The sequence below is a fragment of the Pempheris klunzingeri genome, chromosome 5 (genome assembly GCF_042242105.1).
Source record: "Pempheris klunzingeri isolate RE-2024b chromosome 5, fPemKlu1.hap1, whole genome shotgun sequence".
Classification (NCBI taxonomy): Eukaryota; Metazoa; Chordata; class Actinopteri; order Acropomatiformes; family Pempheridae; genus Pempheris; species Pempheris klunzingeri.
The window spans coordinates 7,004,626-7,028,502 of record NC_092016.1 but is presented as its reverse complement, the minus strand read 5'-3'; the positions used below and the strand labels follow the sequence as shown (position 1 = coordinate 7,028,502).

General features: G+C 40.5%; 1 protein-coding gene across 1 annotated transcript in view; it reads right to left on the bottom strand.

Annotated features, from left to right (window-relative positions):
• LOC139200878 (calcium-dependent secretion activator 2-like) overlaps window positions 1–23,877 on the bottom strand; it is a 109,296-nt gene that overhangs the window by 12,344 nt on the left and 73,075 nt on the right. Inside the window, exons 16-22 of the mRNA XM_070830024.1 lie at window positions 21,487–21,643; window positions 17,496–17,637; window positions 11,283–11,438; window positions 10,759–10,906; window positions 8,309–8,323; window positions 5,275–5,349; window positions 4,322–4,405 (exon numbers count right to left, since the gene is read on the bottom strand). Coding sequence (XP_070686125.1) covers window positions 4,322–4,405; window positions 5,275–5,349; window positions 8,309–8,323; window positions 10,759–10,906; window positions 11,283–11,438; window positions 17,496–17,637; window positions 21,487–21,643 — 777 coding nt within the window. The remainder of the gene's footprint in view (window positions 1–4,321; window positions 4,406–5,274; window positions 5,350–8,308; window positions 8,324–10,758; window positions 10,907–11,282; window positions 11,439–17,495; window positions 17,638–21,486; window positions 21,644–23,877) is intronic.

The following is a 23,877-nucleotide window of genomic DNA, read 5'->3' as shown; positions in this document are numbered from 1 at the left end:
AGCAGTTCAGTGCTCTTGTCACGCTCTGCCCTCTCTGCCTGTTTTGTCTCCACTGTTTCTTCACTTGTAGCCAAACACAAATAATCCCCTCTGCGCCGGGATAATGGCTGCCTGGTTGCTCGTCAACATTTGACAACAAAAAAAATTGAGTGTAAAGCGATGTTCCTGTTCAGATACAGACAGGGAGTGGTAGTGGTTTGAAGTGGGGGGGGAGGGAGGAGGGGCCCGTTGATAAAGAGCGGTTAGTGGGGGACGAGGAAGAGGGAGAGGAGGGCGGTGAAATGCCAGGTAATTACACACCACTACTGCCCTCGTTTCCTGCCCTGAATTCACTTCATTTCTCCCAGGTGCTAGTTGTGTGTGTACAAATATGTGTTTGCATGTCACAGCTTTAAATCCCTCTGTAATTCAAAATAATTGCGTGTGTGATGCTAAAATACAGAAAAGAAAACATCAGTTGTCTGTTCAGCCACTGTCGATGTTTCTCAACGGTTGATGCATCAGTGAAGACTCATTAAACGTTGGCTGCAGCTAATGATGGAAATCAAATCAAGAAAAGTAGCATATTGTCATATTTGAGCAACAGAAACCAGATAATGTTTGGTATTTTTGGACGATTGACTTGAATGACTTGATTTCGAATCTACCAAAACAATTCTTGACCCTGATTTTATTTTGCAGTCAATATTGTTGTAGCTGCAACCTTTAAAATTCGTATTCTTCCTCAAATATTTCTGCTAGGTAAAAATTACATTAAATTGATATTTCATAAGTGGTTTCAAATTGCTTTCATGTGATTTTTTTTACATGTCACATGAAATATATGAATGTATCACATACACTCACATTTTGCTCAAATTAAAAGATCACAGGGCTACTAAAGTGCACATTAAGTGGATGTGCTATTTAACACAGCCTTACCTACAATTTGACGTTTTTTGAGGGCATTTTTCCTTTAGCTTACAAAAGTCCCTTGGCAGACACAAACCAAGGACATTGTGATTAGAATATCAACCTTGACACACCCTGATAAAAACGAGTTAATATGCTTTTACATATTTCTTGGTGCTTCGGGCCGAGGACGTCTGGAGTGGCTCTGCAGGACTGTGTTGTGTTAAAGATGGTGAAGAGCCAGTGACGATGATCTCTCTTCCAATATTTGTGTTCCTGCTCTGCCAGTGTGCATATGCTGCATATGAGCATGTGTGGCTGTCAGTCACTGGTATCTTGGCTGTACAGGCGAAAGCACGTCAGACCTGCTCAACACGTGTGAGTCAGTGTGAGGAACGCACAGTTTCAGTTTGCGGTTTGGCTAACAAAAGATATGCACATTAACTGATTAAGGCTGATAAAATCTAAGAATGATGACGATTAATAAAGAGCCTGCAGAACAATTCCGACCCTAATATAATTGGTCACATTGAGGCTACAGTGACGGGACATTTTATGTTGTATAGGCATCATTATTGCTGTGGTGAGCTCAGGATCAAAGTTTACAAAATACACCTCAATGCCAAAAGTAAAATGACAAAAAGTACAACTTAAAGCGAAAGAACACCAGTTCATGCTTTTATATCGGTTGAAGATGGAAAAGCAAACAAAGTAAAATAAAAAGTATTTCCCTCTGAGAAACAGAGACAGAGAAGTAGAAAGTCTCCAAAATGTAAACACTCGAGGGTGAAAGCTTCATGTTTTCCGTGACAAGCTGTGGGGGGCGGAGCCATCCAGCGAGATGGCCCCGCCCTCCTGCTCTTCATCCCACCTGGAAAAGAGGCTTACCTGCATCAGGTTCCCTCCACACAAAAGACCAAAAGGCCAAGGTAGCGGTTACATTATAATTTCAGAGGAGCAGCAGCTGAGGAGGAAGTCTGCACGGGAACCAGAGAGCATGATGGGATAGGTGGGATGTACTGCGGCGGGGCAGAGGATTAAGGAAGTTAGGTAGGAATCTGTTGTGCTGCTTTTTATCTCAGCTGTTCAATGACTCCATGGAGGATGTTCTCTCTATCTGTGTTTCACGAGTCTATCAAATGCAATGAGTAAAATAGAGGATGCAGTAAGAGTTGGAGGAAAAATTTAAGAAATCATTCTACAGTAATTTCAGCATTTAATAAACTTATTCTGTTCTCTTAATTCAGCAATTTCTACATCATTGAACTCTCCCCTTGAATTACTTAATCATGCTTGCACGTATATTTATGTTTATTATTCATTGTTTAGTTGAAGTTCTATTTCTGCTGTTTCTTTTACTTTTGCTTACTTTCTGCTGTAACACTGTGAATTTCCCCACCGTGGGTCTAATAAAGGAATCTTATTTTTATCAATTAATACATAGTATCCAAGTCTACTTGGAGAATCTCAGAACTCTAATTGGCCTTAATGTAAATTAAAATTTAAATACAGAGGCAAAACTACTTCTCATTTTAAAATAACAAAATCTGAGTAAAAACAAACAAATAGAAGGTCTATCTGTGTTAATACACGCGCGGTTAAAAACAAAAAGAATTATAAAAGACCGAAGATCTCAGCACCTTATTAAAGGTTTCGGTTAATGGTACTTAGTTCAGCTTAAGCAAATACTCATGTTTGGGTTAAAACTACTAGTTTGTTAAGATTAGGTGAACCGTTGTCATGGTTACAGTAATAACCACTTGATGCTGGGTGACGAGAGAACTGCGTGGCCGTGGTTAAAAGAAACCAAAGTTGAACATGATAGTAGAGCAGCAAGTACTGTTTTTGTCCATTGAGTCTGGTGGCTTTGAAGAGAGCAATATTACGGCTGATTCTGGATTAACTGAAAGGATCCTTTCTGTAAAGTTGCCAAACACTCTGAATAATTGCCGTGGATGTAGACTGATCGGACGTAGTTGCCCAAAAGGATTACAGTGCAGCCATTGTAGTCCATTTCGTGGCTTCTGGCAAAGGCGATCTGATTCCATTTCAAACCCCAAAATATGTAAAAACAGCCTAACCCTAAGTTTGAAAATACCCAAGTTACCCTTTAAACACCCATCCACCACTCCAACATGCACAACCTCACTTTCTTTGAGGACACACTGCTTCCTGCATTGCTACTTAACACTGCCACTAAATATTAATCGAGAGGTGCAATATGGACACAAATACCAAGGACACTCATCTTAATTTGGCCAAAGAAAGTGGGTGAAACTGAGATGTAGTGAGCCCACTGCTGAGTGTCATATGCTGAGATGCTGAACTGCCACCATTTGAAGAAGCAAAATGACCTAATGAGAGCATCAATACCATTCAATGTGATCCTGTTTTTTCACATTCAATAGAATTTTTTTTAATTACTGAGTAACTCCTCCAAGTAAGGCAGGAAAACCATACTTCACTTTAGTTTTTTGGTTTTGGGCAACATTCCTCCTCTGTGTTTTGCTTTATTTGGATCGAAGCCTGAGAGGTTTGGACAAACTAACTTTAAATATCTTTAATCCCAATAGGCGCTTTGAAAAACTACCAGAATTCATATTAAAGTGTTATAAGAGGTAAAATGTGTAAAAACACAAATCACAGGAGAATTGTACTTTGTTAATTTTGAGCTGGTAACCACTTTGGAAAATGAAGAGTGGCCTTCGCTTAGAGAGCTCTCATTCTGGAGATTAAGCCTCTCTTTCCTTCACACCTTGAACGCCGCCAAACGTTAACGCCTTATCACCTCGACACTTTAACTCCTAACTGCACATGTCGCCGTCTCCTCCTCCCGCTCGCTCGCTGCAGCCTCTGATCTTTGCCACGCCACCGTCGTTCATTAACCGCTCGGCAACTGGTTGCTGCCGCCGCCCACAAACCGACACTTCAGCAAAACACATCTCCAAGGACAAGAGTGCAATTAATTAGGCTTGTTGTGTGATCTTTGGCTCTGTAGCTGCAGATGGAATAAAAACCCTCTTTGTCTTTCACACATGTTTAAAACCGTATGATGACAAACTTTAAAAAAACCAACAAGCACATGACTGAGGCTGAATGCAAAGAGTGGGCTCTTTGCATTTCCAGGCTGCTTTATTTTCCACTTGAGGCTTCGACTGTCTGAATGCGAATGAAAACACAAATATGGAAAACAACTGTGACAGACAGGGTGAATAATAAAACAGCAGGCAGATCGACTCACAGGGACTTCCACATATTTGGCAGCTGCTTTCACCTTTCAGGGGGGAGGAGAAGGGGGAGAAGAAGAAGAATGACACTGAAGTTCAGCTGGGAAGATCTGGTTTCCAGCAAATAACAGGTTGCCTCTATGAATGGTGAAAGAAACAGCTCGGCGCTCTCTGTTTCCAGGAACAAAAACATGGCTACTCACTGTGAAAGAGAGGATTGAAGAGAAGAATGTCCCTTCATCGTATCTCGAGAGCTTGGAGAGGACGCAGTCTAAAACAGCAGCAAACTGTAAACAGAGGGAGGAGACATAAATTTACTGCCTTCATTTGTAGGTTTTAGAAAAACATCTTCCTCGTCGCAAGGTCATTTTTCTAAATGAGTCCTTAACATTTCATTCAAAAATATGTGCCAGTGCAGTCACACTATTTTGACTTATTTCAAGTATATACGAATATAATGTCTCTATTGTCTTGGGTCTAGTGCAGGGAGCCATCCTTCAGGCTTCTTTAAAATTCAGGTTTTTATTAAGAACATTTTGACACACTCACATTTTTTCAAATGAAAACACTTTAAATTGAAATTTACTTCATAACCTTATCATAGCAAAATCAAAGCTTAGTCAAAATTATCATAATAAATAGAATAGAATAGAATAGAATAGAATAGGCCTAAATGAAAATAAATCAAGAGATAAAGAAAAATACAAATGGTAAATAATGTATCAAATAAGAAGTAAATAAATCCACCTTGTTGCTACAAAAGAGAAAAGGTTATTAACATTATTCATGAGAAATGATAATAAACGACTAAAGAATAAGTATACATATGTGTATAAATCATCAACAAAAAAATAACTTCCCCTAAAAAAAATCTATAAAATTAATATAAGTAACAAAACTAATTTTAAAAAAATAAAACCAGAAAAAAAAGTTTTAAATCTTTCAAAATTATAACAACCATGAGAGAAAAAGAGTAAATAAGTAAACAACAAGACAAAAAAGCATAATGAGCAAAAAGAACAAGCCTTAGCACAGGAGTGATAAAAAAAAAGAAGTAAAATACATAAAAAGGCCAAATAATGATGAAATCTTGAAGGAAATCTGGAGAGGAAGGAGCCAGTGAGAGAATTTGATTGGAGGATAAAAAGAGATTTACCTTTGAGACGAGGGAGGAAACCATTTCTTTGAACGCCTCTTCAATCAGAACATCGATTTTGGAGTGGTACTGTTGCTGCAGGGGGAAGGAAAGACGTGGTGGTGTGGGAGACATGTAGATGAGGGAGACATGGGGGGGAGGGGGGGGAGCAAAAAGCAATATTTTATTACTGGACAAAAAATGACCCCTTGTCTCCCTGACAGAGAATCACAGTATTGTCTGTGCAAACCTACAACACTCAGTGTGAACATCAAGCCTTCACACACACTCACACACGCACTCACCCACACACTCACCCACCCCTCCTGACACGGTGAGGCGTGAAAAACCTTCCCATCCGTGTAACGCCGCTGAGTTAAGCAGCTAATAGGACCATTATGCGGCTGACTGACATTCCTGTCCGTGCTGGAAAAGCGAAGGAATCTGAAGGATACTTTTTGTGTGGCTCCCTACAATTAGAGCAGCCTTGTATTTCTCTAAAGCACCGGTCCAGCTGCGAGGACCAAAGGCTCACACAAGATTCAATTAATCCGCCATTTCATGTCTCGTTTGGCCCCTCCTAAAAACATATTCATGGCACCTTTTCCCTTGAAGGAAGGAGAAAAAAAGGCTGGGGCTTCGCGCTGAATGGCAGCAGCAGCAGGGGAGTTCATCTCTTGGCGACAATGCCCTTTCACTGGCCGTCTAAAGAACACCCAAATTAAAAATTTCAATCAACAAAGCGTACGGATCGCTGACAAATTGCGGGTCCAGGAAGGTCAGCGCCGCCAGCCCTAATTGTGTTTTTTTCCCTCCACAAGTCCGCAAAATGGCAGTTCTCTTTCAGCGTGCCGAATCTTTTTGGCAAATCTTGAGAGCTTTTCTTTTTTTCCTCTTCTTACCTCAATTAACATTGCTGCTTTTGCCTTCTTTATTTCTACAAAGGCTGCCATAAAAAGCAGAAAGGAGGAGAAGAAATTGTTTGGTCTTTGCCATGTGCACAGCAAAAACTGAAAAGAACAATTATTGCTTTTAAAAACATTTATCTGGTCGTTGAGCTGCAGCCACTGCTGCTACTTCAGCTCTGTGAGATGTTTTAGATTCTGAACTGGGTCACATTTTCAACATGACCCCCCCGACACTATTTAAATGACTGATTTGCATTTTCATTGATTTCAGCTGATCACTCCAGGTTAACAGGGGTCTATAAAAGGAGCCTTCATTAATCCAGCAGAGGAGTTTCTCGTCCGGATTAAACGGTCAAGTACAGATTCTTCACAGGCTGTCTGCTCGCTTCCCAGTTAAGCTCCCCACATATGCACACACGGGAAAAATCTGGATGCCATTATCTCTAAAAACGAGAGGTAAAAGGGAAATGGGACGTCAGGAAACTGACCACACCAAAACTGTGGATCAAGTTCAGCCTTTAAGACCCTTCAGACGGCTGGTCAGAGGTCAGAGGTAAGGAGGCCTCATTCACAGCACGTACTGGCAAGTGAACATGAACGTGCATCAGCTGAACCATATTCAAGGAGAATCAAGAGCGTCTTCTGATGTTTGAAGTCCAAATAGAAAGAAATCTGGTGAAATCCAACATTACAGTGAGGGCAAAACTAGCAGATTTTTAAATTGAGGCTGTGATTTGTTTTAGGAATTTGAATCTGATTGTACATCTTGCACGAGCAGCGTGTAGGCTCGTAAAGCATGGCTTAGTAGAGCTTTTAAGTAGCAGAACCAGGCTGCACCATATGAGTCAATGCAGAGTAAAGACAGAACCTAAAACGAACACATCCCTGACCAAGTGTGTGTTTGGTAATTGGACATGTGGACATGTGAAGAGTGTGGGCTGTTTTCGTGTGGTATTGGTTTATGAAATAGCAATTCATCAGCCCTTACAAACACTTTTAATAATTGACAGCAGCAGAAGAAAACAGATGTATTTCAGCCATAGGCTCTTCTTGTGCTGCTGTGCTGTGTTAACAGACTTCGACTTTTTTTTTTTTTTTACATCAGCAACCACTACAGTCAAAAAGCATTCGTGTTGAGCATGTCAGATCTTATGTTTGAGCAGTACTGCTTTGCGAGTCTATCCTTAAATTGTGTGTTGATTTGATGTCAGACAGTTAAGTGATTTGTAGAGACCGGGCTAGAAACTGCTACTGATACATGCAGTGTGGCTACCAAGAACGTTATCACTGATATCAAATGTTATGTTATAAATGTTATGACTTTTCACATTTTTGTCTGATGATTTAATACAACTCTCTGTCTACCATCCATCTTAATCAACAACAACATCCTAATATCTAATAAATGTAAAAAAAATAAAAAATAAGTCATAAATGAAATAAAAACAACAAGAGATATCTTCAAACGTGAAACTTCCTGTTTGACAACAAGCCACCAACAACACAACAGCTGGATGAGCTTTCCGAAGTTGTGCTCTTACAGCTCTTGATCCACTGCAGCCTCCAATAATTCACCACCCAGAAGAAAAGAAGCAACAAAGTGAAATGCTCATGAATCTAATGCATATGATATGTCACTGCTGGCAGGTGAAAACCTTTTCAAACTTTTATATCCGCTCATTTTTTGACATCAACTGTTTAGGCTTTATCATTGTATGTTTAAGCGCAGTGAGACTTTGCTTAAACCTCCCCTTCAAATAATCAAAAATTCAAAAGAAATCTATAAAAGGTTTTCGCCTGATGCAGATGATGTGATTTTTTTTTATAGAGGTAGCACAAAAGCAGAACAGCAGGTCATGGAAAGGCCCAGCACTGTATGTTTTCTATATTCTCTGCTTTATCAAAGCTTGACTAGCTGGAACAGGTGTGTTCAGCCAGTCAAGAGCTATAAGGAGGAATGGAAAATACACAGTGTTGTGCAGGGCAGTTCAAGAACACAAGTGGCTGCCACTGCCATTGAACAAGGCTCAACATGGAGTAAGATTTCAAAAGGATGAAAATGTTTTTTTTTTTTTTTTTTTTAGGTAGAGCTCATGTGGAGAAGTGTGAGAGGAAAAAAAAGGCAATAAGGCGATGGAGGGACTTACCCATTGTTTGTCAATCTGGGATTCAAACAATGACACATGGACATGAGGGACGGGGCGGGAGATGAGACAAAGAAAAGAAGGCAAAAACAGTCAGCCAAGCAAACTTTAAAACACATCAGGGACATTAAAAAAAACTTCCTCAACTTTGTATTTGAAAACATGTGTGAGTTGGTTAAAAGTTAGTCTAGTCTAATCATTTAGTCTAGGAAATGATTACGTCTGTGTAGTTAAAGAAACACAAACACAGCATTTCCTAGAAATGTTATGTTAACAGACATAAAAATTCTGTAATCTTTCCTCTGACGTTTAAGTTTTTGTGTAGTTTTCCCAACTTTTTATTTCCGTTTCCATCTTTATGATGTCCTTGAACTAAACATTTCATCTTAAAAAAATCATGCTGTCCAACACCAGACACGTTTCATTGTGACATTGAATATAAAGAGTACCTGTCAGAATTATAGAGTTATAAAACCACACTTTGTCATGTTATTCAGTCTCTGTGGGTCCTAACGTATCCTCAGGTTGTTGGCTGCAAAAATCAAACCTAAAAACCAGCAGAAAGCGGAGTAGCTGTAAAACCTTTTCTCCTTTTGAATCATCCGAAAATGACAGAACCGCATCTTCAAGTACTGAACATCTAACCATCAAGGTTATTCAGATGGAGTTTTGGGGCTGTCTGAAGTTAAATCTGACATAGTGAATGAAACGCTTAATGCAACACAATGTCAAATGTAGGGTTGTTGTGTTTGAAAACCCACAAGGACTACATGAAATCAGTTTGCTCCTCTCAAGTGGATTGATACAAAATCCTCAAAACTTAAATATCTGTTGAACCCTAACCCTTTGACTTCTGAGTTCTTGTTGTCTCCTTTCGACGTCGGTGCACCTAAACGTACCTCAACCTGATGGTCTCAGCTTAGTGAAGGGAAAAGGCGTTGGTGGATATATTGAAGAGCAGTACAATGACGCCGTATCACATTTGAATGCCTCCACTTTGTGAAGCCCAAACGCATATGACCATTGGCTAAACCCCTCTCCCAAAGAACGACTGCCCAATCATTCTGAGCGATGTTAACTATGCACCGGAGGTCTGTTGGATGGTTTCATGCTGAAGCAGCATGCCTGTGGTTCAGATGCAACAGTAAAATGCTGCTTAGATTACAACGTTTGCATTTCTGTTGTATTTTTGTATTATATATTTGACTGCCAATTAATTGATTAATCAACTGGTCATCTCAGCACCGCACTAAAAGAAGAGCATTAAAGGCATCTTTTGTTGATGTGTGTATGTTGTGTTGTGACCTCATCCTCTTTATTTACTCCTTTCTTTCCTCCATCATGTCTGTTACATCGGGAAAATGTTATGTAAAGAAAGCCAAACACGATGCATCACACTAGAGGGCAGTGAGTATGTGGAAGCTGTTCATGTGTATGAAGCCGGTGTACAGTGTCACTCTGCAGATGGATATTCAATGTGTGTCAGCGGGAATAAATCAAGAGATGATGTTTTCGAGCAGCAGTGGCTCGATGGAAGCTGGAGAAGAGAGGAAGATGAAGGTTAAGAGAACAGCGAGCTTAGCTCTCTGTCAAGACTGCCAGTGGCCAAGGGTTTTGCTCTCAGCGACGCCAAGGCTGCAGTCTAACACAGGCTTCACGGTCATCCATTTAACAGTCGATGTTGAGCGTTTGGCCGTTTCAAGTGAACACAGATACACCTGTACTCCCAGTCTGCTGGATATTTGGAGGGAAACGGTCATGTTTTAGTGACTCGACCTGTTTGGTGTGAGGCTGAAAATAAAAGACGACTGAGGGTTTTAGAAGCTGACGCACTTCCACTCGGTGAGGAATGCATCTTTGGTGGTGAGATGCAAACAGAAAAATACGCGCCTCCATCAATCCTAAGTGATTTAGTCTGACATTCAGCCAAGACTTCTCTTCCTACAAAACAAGTCAAATATTCTGCCAATATGGAGATAATTTCCCTTTCTCTCCTCCTTTGAGATTATTTCTAGAAATGAGTTCTAGTGTTTTTAAACTAGACAGAATAATGCCAGGATCATGGCCTGGTCACACCAGCACTCTTGTCACCAATTTGAGACTTCTTTCAACGAGAGCCAGAGATTTGAAAATGTACCCTTGGAAATAACTGAAATAATTTATACAATAATTTTACATTTTTACAACATTATAAATGATACAAAATTCCCTTACAGGCAGATTTGTTTACTTGTTTTTTGTTTGTTTATATAAATGGTAGGGATGGAGATTTTTTTTTGCAGTGATTTTGAAGATGTGCAGTTGTAGATGTTTGAGTGTGACAGTGACAGTAGTGATCTTTTTCCTCTTTGGGTGAAACCATCAGCTAAAAGTCCAACATAAAGGGATAAAACCTTCAAATGTAAACCCTGTGATGTCCAGCAGCGTGACACGTCATGTGACTGTTGGCTTACCTCCTGACCAGTGTCCAGCACGCAGAGTTTCGAACACTGCTTCTTGGCGTCCATCAGCACGTTGAACATGGTGCAGACCGACAGTGGCACCCGGAAATCTGTTGACTTACTTGCTTTCTGCATTTTGGCATCAAACGCAGATTTTGTTCTGTGAGACAAAACACAAAAAAAGATTTGATTTTTTTTTGTCAAATAAAGTATTATTTCAAGAACTCACAGATCATCATAACAAGCCTCACTAAAAGGAGGTTAGTTTTCAGTGTGTGAAGTTATGGGGAGAAATTTGTTTGCTCAGATTTGTACTTGATCTTCTTGATTGTGATAAACTGGTTGTTGTTCCAACTCTGACGCTCATTACAAGAGGGGGAGCAGCTGTGTGTATTAACTGGATTGCACTGTATCTTCATAGCATGAAGAAAGGGACTCCCGTTGGTGTGTGGTACAAAAATAAAGACAGTGAGAAGGATCCAGACAGATTTGAACACAATCGCCCTGATCCAGCTGTGGCGACTTCTCAGTCTGACCTCTTGACACAGGCCTCCATCATGTCGCTGGCCATCAGTTTGAGTCTCTGCTCCAGATGTTTGGCGAACTCAGGCTCCGGCCAATGGAGGTCTAGCACGAACATCTGCAGAGCGTCCAGCTTCCAGAACAAATCCTCCGAGGTGGCTGAGCCGTTACTGTAGGGAGGATGGAGAGGGTTATTAACTGAATATGAGATACACGACACACACTTTTACATGGACCTGTTGTGTTTTCCAGTGTGGTCGAAGGATCTTGTATGATGCTCATTTGTTCCAACCTACTTTGGTAACTTTGTGGTATGGGCAGCAAGTGTGAGGATCTCTACTATTTTTCAGACTGGATCATGTAATTTACTACTCATAATTTTCACTCTTGTAAATGTGGTATATTTTCAAACAGAATTCAAAGAGCAGAATAACCTGTTTCTGAACTTTCCCAGGAAGGTTCACAATTTCTTCTTGACTTTTGATGTTTTGCTATATAGATGATAATACCTTTTTTTAGGTTCTTTTAGGTGAACATTTTTGAATTGGAGTTACATTTCATTGTATTTGTCAAAGAGGCTTTAAAATGTTACTGTACATTATGGTCTCTTAGGCAGCGAGAGACCCTTTGATGCTTTGCCAATGGTGGTGGCTTGCATTGAATAGCTGAAGCAGTTTCAGAATGTCAGGTCCTAATCAGAGTTTTAGCCCAAATGCATGCAGCCATTGTTTTCAGATCATTTCTGTGAAAATCATCTTGCAGAGCCTTAAAACTTGTGGCAGACAAACAAGTGCATCACAGACAACAAGGTTTTGATGTGTAAATCGTGTGATCTTTGGATGGTAATAAGGATGTGAGCACTCAAGAGCTCTCCAACACCTGAGGCTGCACAGTCTGCTGGTGAAAAGAAACATTTGGAAATGTTTTTGTTTTGTTGTATGGATCTGTAATTTCCAACTAATCTTGAAAGCCCCCTGGAAAGAAGCACGTAATTTGGTACAACTATTTATATTATTATTATTATTATTAGGTTGTCTGTGCAGCAAATTGATTGTCAAACAAGAAAAGAGAATAATAAACCTAAGAACTAATAGCTTGATTTGAAAAATGATCGGCCAGCAGGCAAAGTATTCCTGGTTTGTATTTATTGTGCACAAACATTTAGATTTGATGATGTGATCCTCTCCTCACTGGTATTTTGTGCAACTGGGGTGACAAGAAATCATCATGAGTGCTCAGTCTCTTGTCCTGAGAAAAAGACATATAGAAGAGAAGTATCAGGTTCTACTGTGGTTCTTCAACAGGTTTTGGTAGTTTTGGTGCAAAGCTGCGTGGTTTCAGTCAGTAAATACAGCACAAGGCTGAAACAGAGACAGATGGATGTCTCCCCGCCTTCTCCCCTGCGCACAGGTTACACAGCAACACATGGCAACGCTCACTTCCACTGACATCCAAGTGTACAGCGCCCGGCTACAATGACAGCCACAGGAGGATGGAGGAGGGTGACTGGGGGGGTTAAAACAAGCGCCACTCACTCCCTCACTTTTCTCACTTCGCCTTTAAAAGACTGTTACCTTAACAAGTGGCGCACAGGAATAAACGCATTGGGCTGAGTCCGTAGTGCAATTAAATGCTCGGTGGCTATCCCCCTCATGTCTAATTAGCGGTGCTCTTCTCTGAGCGCGCTCCGCCCCACTCCCCGGGGAACGGGACGATCCCACTCGCCCGTCTGTGCTCGCTAATAAAGTGCCAGCTTTTTTCTCTCTCTCTCTCTTTTTTCACTGGATTGAGGAGGGCCAAGTGAAGTGAGGTAGAGGAACAGTGTGGTCTGTGCTGTGGGAAAGGCTGGGGGAGTCGGAATGAGGAGCCTTTTTAAGAAACACCCCCTCGACAAGCCTCCCGGTCGAGCGTTGGTGGCCCCAACATGTCCACCAACCCTGCCAGTTCTGCTGCAGACTCACTTGCTCTAAACCAGATTGACAGACACATGAAAACACATAGAAATGTTTCTAAAATCAGACTGAGGTGGTGAATTTAGATCAACCTGCGATCTCTAAACAGCCGAATCTACAGCGTAACTGCAACTTATTTTCAATATCGAAATACTGATTAATGCCATGTTTATGTTGAGTATAAACAATTAATCATTTAGTCTATAAGATGACCGATAATGGTGGTTATTGTCCATCAGAGGTTCCTTAGTGTCCAAGGTTTCAAAGGTGGCAGTCCAAAATCTGAATTTTATAATGATAAAGCAACAAATATTCATATTTGGGAAGCTGGAACTAGAGAATCATTTCTGCTTGATCATTGGCTTAAACTGCATAACATGTCTTTTGTTTAGTATTAATTACTTGCATTGTATATTTCCTACTATGCATGATTCCTCTTAAAATGAACATTTTGTAAAAGAAATGAATTCCTCGGCAAAGAATTAGAAATGTTTCTGTTGGGTTAAGCTGGTGACACATAGCTTTGACACACAGCACACAACACATACTGACCAATAGCAAGCTGTTTTGACAGTACTGACCCTTGAGGGAATAGAAATCTAGAGAGGCTGGAATCAAGGAGGCTATTGTGGCTAATTAGCTATGTGTCACCATCCAGTGTGACCTGCTCCACAAGAGAGACATGGTTTACAGGCAGCTGTGAGTCAGGGGTCAATGGTATGAATATATCTTTGAATAAACTGCCTGAACTTACTGTAACATTAGCACCTATTTTCTAGCACATGTTTTTTTCCTCCCTTCAACAACCCTTTATTGAGTGTACTGATAAACACTCCAGGGAACAATGGCGAGCATTGACCACTGTTAAATATTACCTTAAACACTGAGTGTTAGGGAGTGTAAAATGTTGTCAAACACATTTTTTTTCTATCTTATTTGTTTCATGTTTTGATACAGAGGGACATTTTTGAGGGGAAAAGGAGCAGTTGAATTTGAATGGATAAAGCCTTCAAAGGTGAAAAGCAGAACATCTCTCGACTTACAAGATGTCAGGTAGATTTATTCCTTGCAAGCTGCAATAGAAAATTGATGTGATGGGTTATTATCACACTGATATTCTTAACATTGTGACATGCACACTGCACAGAACAAGGACTCAAAAGGAAAGATTTCCTCAGCTCGTCTGTGAGGAGGAATCACATGCAAGCTGCCCCCCCCGCTGAAAAAAGCCACGGTGTCACAAAAACAATTTGAAACTACAATCCTCCCTTGTCATGCTGAACCTGGCTCATTCAGACGAGAATAATGCTGCATGCTCTTCAGTTCGCTCTCAGAGACCAAAACGGAATGGCATGAAAAAGTTTTTGTGGATTTATATAAAGAACTTTAAACACAGAATGTTAACACTTGATGTGCGGGAATAAAAAAAGCAAGTGATGCAGACTCTTTGACAAACGTGCAGACAGATGAACAGAAACAGAGCTGCAACGCGACTGCCGAGCATTGAGGACAGACAGAGGACAGTTCTGGCTATAGGTCTTCACCCGTACCTGACCCCCAAAAACCCGTAGACCTGACCTGAACAGATTGGCTCATTGGCGCTAGTGGCCCCCACAATGTTGAAGCAAGGATGCCCATGTGACGAAGATCAGGGTTATATTATACCCCAGAGGTTGACGTTTTTTTGCTTCATGGGCCACTAAACAACTTTCATAGAAATGAACAGGGCCCATTCTCAACGCTGCATCCACTCGTCTTTATACATCCATGAGCTAGTCACACAATATGCTGACCCAAATGTTAATGCTAGGGTTGGCATGTTAACATGTTAGTGCCTTAGCATTAGATAACATGGTATGCTAATATTAATATGGAACATCACTACTTAAAGTCCAATCGAAAAAAAAAGAATGTGCTAAATGCCGTCATTTGAACATGAAAACTATGAGCATGTTTACACGCTATGTTGGCATTCGGCTTAAAGTACAGCTGAGTCTGATCAAAGTTGGGTGGGGCCAGACAGTGTCATGCTGAGCCTTACAAACCGAGGTGGAGATTCACACGATGACCTAAAATGTTCTAAAATGGCCACCGTACGGAGGAGAAAGTAGCTAGGATGTAACCAGCAGTTTAGTTTACTAGTGTGAAAGAAAGTAGCAGCCTTGCTGACTGTATACTTTTAGTCTTGTTGTACACTGTATGTTGCCTTTTGCACGAAAACCAATCAATGTTGCCGTCCACAGAGAGAAATGTTGTAATTTGAAGCAGACCAGGTATGTACCCTTTTTAAGGATCTCCCTGGTGGTTCAAAGTAGGAGGAAGCAACAAACCAAGAGCTTTACACTGGCTTCAAATTAAGTGGAGGCAGGGCATGAGCAAGCACAAGTGCTACTGTCTTTGGGTCTGTTTGGGTTCACGTCTGGGTATTTCTTTTATTGAAGCATTCCATCTTGGATTCGGGTGAGATGGTTTTTGGTTACAAATTCTCAGACCGTGTGAAGACCTTTAGTCTAGTCTACCCTCCTGTTATACATACGTGTTATCACACAGCGGTCCCATCCAGGCCGGTGCCGAGAAGCTGGGCATCTGTGGCAGTGTGAGAGGGAGGCTGGGGACTTTGGGAAGTGGAACACTTGCTAGATTGTTAGTTAACGACCTGCCGGGTCAGAGTGAGTGGTGAGATTGATCGATGGCGGAAAATGTTAAAAGAATGAAAGAGAGAGAAAAAAATAGTGACAGTGAGAGAAGCTGTTCTTCACCACAGCACACACACAGAAGACTAGTAACATATAACAGGCGCCACTTGTTCTGCCTGCAGTAACTGATCAATACCAAACACCAATAAAAGACAGAAAAGTCACTTCTCACTATTCATTTTATTTTCTGTCAGCTCAGGTGTTTTTGTTAAGAGTGCAGCTCTCAGTTCATTGTTGCTGACTGCAGTGTGTCCTTGCCATGTGTGTGTTGTACATTCAGCTCTGCCTCCTTTTGTTCCTCTGCTGTTCTGTGCGGCGTTTGGTTCGTTCAGTTCCCTCGTCTTTTATTGTTTCCGTTACATTCATGCGGCAGCCTGTGTCACACCCTCAGCAAATCGTCGCCGCTGATTGTAAACAGACAGTAAAACTGACAATGACTGATGACTGTTACTGACTGAGTTCATGTTCAGAGCAAGAGCAGAATTCTATAAGATTAAAACTATTTCAGAAATGTGGTGTTGAATAAGAGATCTTTGCACACATACTATCAGGAGCAATTCATTAGATTTCTTTTTGTTAATTCTTGTTTATAATGGTGAATTTTTAAAATACTTTTACACTTTTTAATATGTCCGTCTTTTTATATTGCTCCATGTTTTGTGTAAATCTTGTTGTAATTCCTTTTATGCCTTTTATTGAAAGGTGCTATGCACATAACCTTGCCTTGTTTTCTAAAGAAAAGACTGGATGTTCACATTTTTTCATACATGTAACAGTAATCATCTTGACCAAGTGGGTCTTAAATTAATTGAGCCAACACTTGCACAGTCAATTCACCTCAAACAGCCACTGGCTGCAGAAAGCAACATCCACACCAACTACATGTGCTCTGTGATGATATGACAGATCTGAACATATCCCACTTTTGTTATTGAAATTTTTACCCTTGTTTTTCTTTTTCTTATCTTCCTATGTTCAAGAAAAGGAGTAATGAAGCCTCGGGATTAGTATAATAATAATAATTTTATTCAAGTTGAAAGATTTTAACTCATCCGTACCTCATCCACTCGCTTCTCTGCATCCACTTTATGTGCCATTGCACTGCCTCTGAAATTAATTTCCTCTTCAGTGACCACTTAAACTGCAGTTTGTCAGATATACTAAAACAAACATCATACGCTAATCAAATTCAAGAAGTGTCCTTTACGTCCATCTTTATCTATGTGAAATGACAATAAAACATGATCTGCACTAAGATGCAGACAGCAGAGACAAAACACATTTGGCAGCTCTAACTGAGAGGAAGACTATTAACAGACAACAACCCAACGTTTAAATGGCAGCATTTCAGTGTGAAGCAGTTCCGTACTGCATTTTGAAATGTAGTAATAGTAGTAATGATTATATGCAACATAAAACATTCACTTGATGGAACAGCGCTTGATTTTTTTTTTCAATTCAACAATTACTGTATGCAGGACTCTTTATAATTCTTCACACTCAAACCAGCAGCTGCAAAGATCCCTGCAGAAGTACGTAGGGAGGCCAGCGCTAAGGCTAAGCACTCGTAACAACTTACTTGACCGACTGCCAGGTCTCCTGCTCAAAGCCGCGGTGGATGGACTGGGCGATGGATGACTCCATCAGGTCGATGTAGCGCACCACCAGGGGGACGAACAGGTCCTGCAGATGCTTGTGGAACGTTCCATTGCACAGGTGGGCTGTAGGGGGCGGAGCCAAAAGAAGACCACGTGAGCAAACATAATACCTTTTGGGAGCACAACTTTGTCTTAAAACATTTATATTCTGCTAATCTGTGGGAGCAAATGTGTTTTGAAAGTAAGGTAACGCAACATGGATTTTTTCCCCTAATTTCCAGCCTTGGTGCTATGCTAAGCTAACAAGCTGCTGGCTCTAGTCTTATATTCAATAATGGAGAGATATGAGAGTGATCATATGACTCTGCACCAGAAAGCAACTATGCATACTTGTACGCATTTGTGGATTTCCCTGCCAAAAACACAACAGACTTTGTGCGTTACAGGCCGTCTTGAAACCAGCAAATTAGTGTTTCGTTCAAGTGTCTGTGAGGAAGACACTCAAGAATATTTGTGCACTTCGATAGCTGTGTGTTTCAAAACACTTCAGACAGAAGCTAAATGATTAAATGTCAAACAGTCGTCACCAGATTCTGTTCACAGCTACTTCTGAGGAGTTTTTAAAAAGGAACTCTCTATGAATCATCAGGTGAAACTAAAAAACAGTTAGTGAGCTTTAGAGGTGCTGGTGGGCAAGTTATGTTACATTTGGACAAAGCCAGGCTAGCGGTTTCCTTCAGCTCTCTTTGTGCTAAGATAAGCTAACTGGCTTCAGCTTCATATTTAGGACATGAAAGTGGTACCAATCTGAGCAAGAAAGTAAGTAAACCTATTTCCCAAAATGTTGAACCATACCTTCAATGCTACAGCATACAATAACGCTTTAAATTATAATGCGCTTCCCATTTGTGTCAACAGTTTGGAGAAGTGTTTGAACATGTGATGTGGTTTTCACAGTTTGTTGTGGAAGAAGAGGACCGTTCTGCAAAGAGCCCCAAGCTCAACACCTTTCGGGTGAACTGATCATGTTTGATTTGTTAAATATTCCTTTGACTGACTCAAAATCTGCATCTGATAAGAAATTTCAAGCTGAAGAGTTCTTTTTTGACCAAACCTGAGAATTACAAGCCTGACAAAATAGTACATTTCTACTATTCATCTAGGATAGAATGCAACTGCACAGGTGTTCATGATACTGTGTACATCCCCAACCCTTCCTTGTAGGTTTGAGAAAAGATTGTCAAACAGACAGATGCACCCTCAGGGACGGTAACAGTCCACAGGAGGAGAGACAAAGACAGAGAGTGTTAGTTGAGAAGCGAGAAGGCTGGTCTCTCAGGACTTCATTAGTTTTAATTCCTCTCGCTCTGCTCCGTCATGATTAACACTAGCCTTTTTGCCCTCCAGAGAGTAAAACCAGCCTCCCTCGCAACCGCTCGCCTTCACATGCTGACAATCAAGTGAGCATTTAAATAATCTACAGAACAACTGAGAGATAATACACTTGTTGAGGAAAATCAAGGAAAAGAGTCACTGCTGAGGTTTTGTTGATTTTTTTTGAGTGGTTTGAACACTTAAAAAATGCTATGAACAGTTAAAAAAGCCAGATATGACAGGATTCAGAGAAGACAACCTGTAAATCAACTTCATTGTCCTCCAAATGCTTTGTCACCCAAGAATCTCATTGGGATTGAACTCAAACGAATCTCTTTCCTCTCACATTAGAAATAATTATCAAAGAGGGAAGGCCTCATTTGTGCAAACAGTCAAAACTATGATTTCACTTGTTCTGTGTTTCGGCTCCATCTCTTGTCTCATTATGCTCCAATTTAAGTTGACTAATGTTGTGACACTTGGAATAATTATGGCATTAACAGAGGATGGTAATTAGAAAAAATATAAAAGATACAAAAAAAGAGATTTGTGGGTTCTTCACATAATGAAACACAGAGTTTTTTTTGTTCCCAATAGTGCCCTTGGGCTGTCTGTCTATCTGCCTGCCTGTCTGTTACTGTATTCGAGGTACTTTGGCATCAGCCATGTTAAATAACGCCTCACATCTTGCCAAATCTCTGCTGGCTCTGAGACAAAGCCAAAGGAGCCAAAGGAGGGCTTGGATAGAGGAAACAATGAGCCGAGATTTTTCTCCAGCAGTCAAATGAAATCTTAACAGTGAGATGCAGTTCATCAGGCAAAACATTTTTTACAACAATGTCACATACAGCATTGCAATGTTGACGTCCGTCAAACTTTAATCTAAAGGTTTTTTAGATTCTTATGTTTTTCCACACCGCTTGGACCTTGAGATTTTTAAAAACACATTACAAAAACAAGTGAAAATCATGTTGTTTGATCCACACAGCAATGTGTTGATGCGTTCCAGGAAATGGTTCACAGAAATTGACCGTCTCGCTGTACATTATCCCTTACTCGGACAATGTAGTCTACGGTGCTGTTGAACTGCATTCTGTTATACACCGAGGTTTTTTAGCCTTAACTCACTGATGACTAAATGGGATGAAAAGAATTCAGACTCAAACTGCATTTTTATGATCGAACTCTCAAACTTTGATAGGAACTGTATTTTAAATCTCACAGTTCCCCACAAATTATCTTCTAATTGTCACTGAAATGAACTGAAAAAGGAAGAAATAGAATTCCTGAAGAATTTACTTTTCTGTGCACCGATTAAATTAATGAAAACCGAGTGAAGACAGGGGCCTGACGTTATGCTAACATCCTGTGCAGCTACCTGCTGACAGGTAGAGAGGTCAGCTGACACTATAGTTGAAGACTAACCACGTGCATCTGATCGTGTTCCCTGTCTGGCCTCGACAGTTTTCTTCTCTGCTTGTGTTAATTACTTCTCTGTCGGAACGTGCAAGGTGCTGTTAACCTCGTCTCTTAACAAGCCCTGTTTTCTCTACCGTCATCGCTGTTAATTAGCGCTCTTAGCGGCAAGACCATGTGTTGTATGGGGCATTTCCTCCAAAAAAAGCTCTAGTTTTAGAGCCATGAAAATGAAGGTCAGGCTGTAAGTAGAGATGAGAGTATGAAAAGAGATTAAAAGCTATCAGTGAGGAGTCATGGTAGAGCGTTGGCAGCAATGTGGACGACACAAAGGTAATAGTTATTTCTAGTGTATTCATATTCCTGTACCAGTGGATCTCAGTAATAATTAAGATTATTGCAAATTGTTGGTACAATCTAATCTCTCCATGTGCACCACTTTCAGTTTAATGTTAAATCTACACTTGTTAAAAAAATTCAAAAAATCTTAACAAGACTCAAATATCCAGAAACACAATGGGGTAAAGAAATTAAATGTTCTTCAGGGTCGGGGGAATGGCTATGGCAGAGGTGAGAGCAGTGTGGAACTGGAAACTTGGGATTTAGATTGGACTTTAGATTGGAGATTTCCCACTGAAGAGAAAACTAATTTTGAGAAAATCTGAAGCAGCTCTGTGTGTGTGTGTGTGTGTGTGTGTGTGTCTGTGTGTGGAGGACGATCTGACCGCTACACTCACTTGTTGGTTCAGAGCCCACAGAAACTGGCAGAGTAAAGCTGTGATTACAGGCAGCAGGAAAGTGTACACTGAACTGTGTTTGACAAATCATGGTAAACCTTCTTACGCTGAACTCGATTCACTAAATTTCCACCCAGTAAATGATAAAAACAGGAGTTCATTCTGAGGTGTTTGCATAAACAAGAACATTTGTACCAAGACATGCCATGCCAGGAATAAAAAGTTATATGTTTAGTACAGAAACAGAATGATGAAGGCGTGGCACTTGATTTTGATCACAATCTGCTCTCATTTTTTTCAACTTGAGTATAAGAATGAGACTGAGGTTGAAAAATACTAATTTTACTTAAAACACATTTTCACATTCAGCTCAATGCACATCTGAGCTCAAGTACAGTTGAGTCTGACAAGATCTGCTAATCAGGAAAGGAAAGGTGAGACTCACAGTCAGTCCGCAGGAAGTTGTTGAGGAGCTGGAACAGCGGGAAGCTGCTCCAGGAGTCGACAGGCTGGACCTGCAGAGCGCTGTCCATGTTGGCTCTGTACAGAGACAGGAATGTCTCTGCGTGTTCAGCCATCAGCTCCGGCCACCATGAGAAAGCCTGAGAAAGACGGAGAGATGTGACGAGATGATATGAGGGAAAACAGGAAGTTGTCTTTGGTTTTATACACAGACAAAGGCCCACTGTCTACCATTCAAAATAATGTTTTTACAAAGAACATGTCTGTCTATGTGGAAATGTATTTCATATGTGATCCTTCACATTCTTCTTTCCAAGAAAAATAAAGAAAACATCATTAGCTTTCTCAGCAAACACTGAAAAATCACAATTGTTTACATTCAAACGCCAAGCTCTCTAGTGGCTGTAATAATTATGTTTTGTGTCCATCAAGAACAAAAGAAGAAGTGAGATAATGTTAATATAGAGCAACAAAGTTAACTTCGGGACACCAGTGCCAAAATGGTGAAGCCCACTGAAGTCTGTCAACTTTGTCTACTATTATGTTATTGCTCCTCACTTTGGCACTTAAATATGAGAAATTATTCATCGCTTTTGGAAAGAAAACAGGAGCGTCCGGTTTTGTTGTCAGTTGCCTAGCAGCAGAGGCAATCCGCTTGAACACTAAACATACTTTGAACTTCTCATGTTGAAAACACAAGCTGATGAGAATTGTCACGTCTCTTGGTGGCCTCCTTCAGCAGCCTCCTCCGTGTTTAGTCAATCAGATTTTTAGTTCAGCACTTTTTGGTAGATTTGCACCTGTGCTGTTATTTAATCATTATTTTCACTGAACTCTAATGGATGTTCTTGAATCCATCCCCCAACTTTTCAAATCACCCTTTTGCTGTTCCATTTGTCTCCATAATGGAGGTTTTGCCACCAATGGTTGAACTTTCCAATAAACCCCCAGCCTACACACAGGTGATCTCCATCTAATTTTGAGACTTCTAAAACCTAATGGCTGCACTAGTGATGACTTATTAATAGGGTTGAATACTTATAGAAACACTTTGTACTTTAAATATGTGATGTTTGTTTTCACTTTGATATCAAATAGTATTTTTCTATTGAGCGGTCTCATAACAGCGACCTTTAATTGACTCTGGATCAATTTTGTAAAACAGTAAAACATGGAATCTTCCAAGGGGAATGAATGCATTTTATAGGCACTGTATGAAAGGCACTTGCTGTCTTGATCACCAAAACATCCTGATTAAGAAAGATGACCTGTAAAAAGCTGCAGGAATCTAAATAAATGGAGGCAGGTGCAAGATATATTTAGATGCCGTGACTGTTAGCCTGGATGCAACAGCACCTTTTTTTCTTCTTTTTCAGTTTAAAAGCAGCTGTGTGTCTCTCCAGCAGACTGCGGTCAGCCTGCTCAGGTGACCGCTGCTATTGACAGCTAAAGGAGGTCTGAGAGAAAAGTGCAACCAGCCTTGAATCACACAGTGATGCACTGAGGTCGGTATTTGTGTACAACGGAGGAAGAAGAGGCAGATATGTAAGACGGGGAAAATGAGAAATGACACGCTAGTGGCTCTCACTCGTGGCCTTGTAGGATGACTTATCCTTTCAAACGCGCCTTTTCAGTTTCCTGTTACTTGCAAAAAACAGCATTAAACGAGCCTGACGATTCTTCAACACTTACGACTCTTAAATGAAAATGCTGCTATACTCCATTAAGAAAGACAAAGAAGAGGAAAAAAGACTAGAAAGCTGCAGAAGATTCAAGGAAAAGAGACGGATGGAGAAAAATAGGAGATGGAGGACAAGAATGGAATTAAAGTTATTTAGAAGAGCAGCTTCAAGTAGGAAAGGTGTGACAAAAAAGGATGAATAAAAGAAATATGTGAATAATGGAAGAATGAAAGAGGGAAGGCTGGAAGAGGGGATTAAATATGAAATGCATGGGGACAAAAGATGGAGGACTGAAAGACAGGTAGGATGAAAAAAAGACAAGAAAGTATGAGACAAAAAGAGATAGACAGACAAGAATAAGAGAAGGGGGGAGGAAAAGACAGAAGACAGTGGGAGGAAGGTGAGAACGTAGGAAGTGGGGAATAAAATGGGAGGAAAAGAGAAGGTAAACAAGAGGGAAAGTAGTAAAGAAGGGACAGAGGAAAAGAGGAGGATCAGAATAAAATGAATAAAGAAAGAAAGGGAGGAAGTAAAAAACAGAAAAAAGGGATAAAGATGAGGGCAGAGAAAGGAAGAAGGGACAGATGATCAAAAGTGTGAGGGGTAGAGAGCAAAAACTCAAAAGAATAAAGGAGAGATTAAAGCCAAAGAGAAAAGGAAACAAAATGGAAGTAATGAGTTGAGAGAAGAAA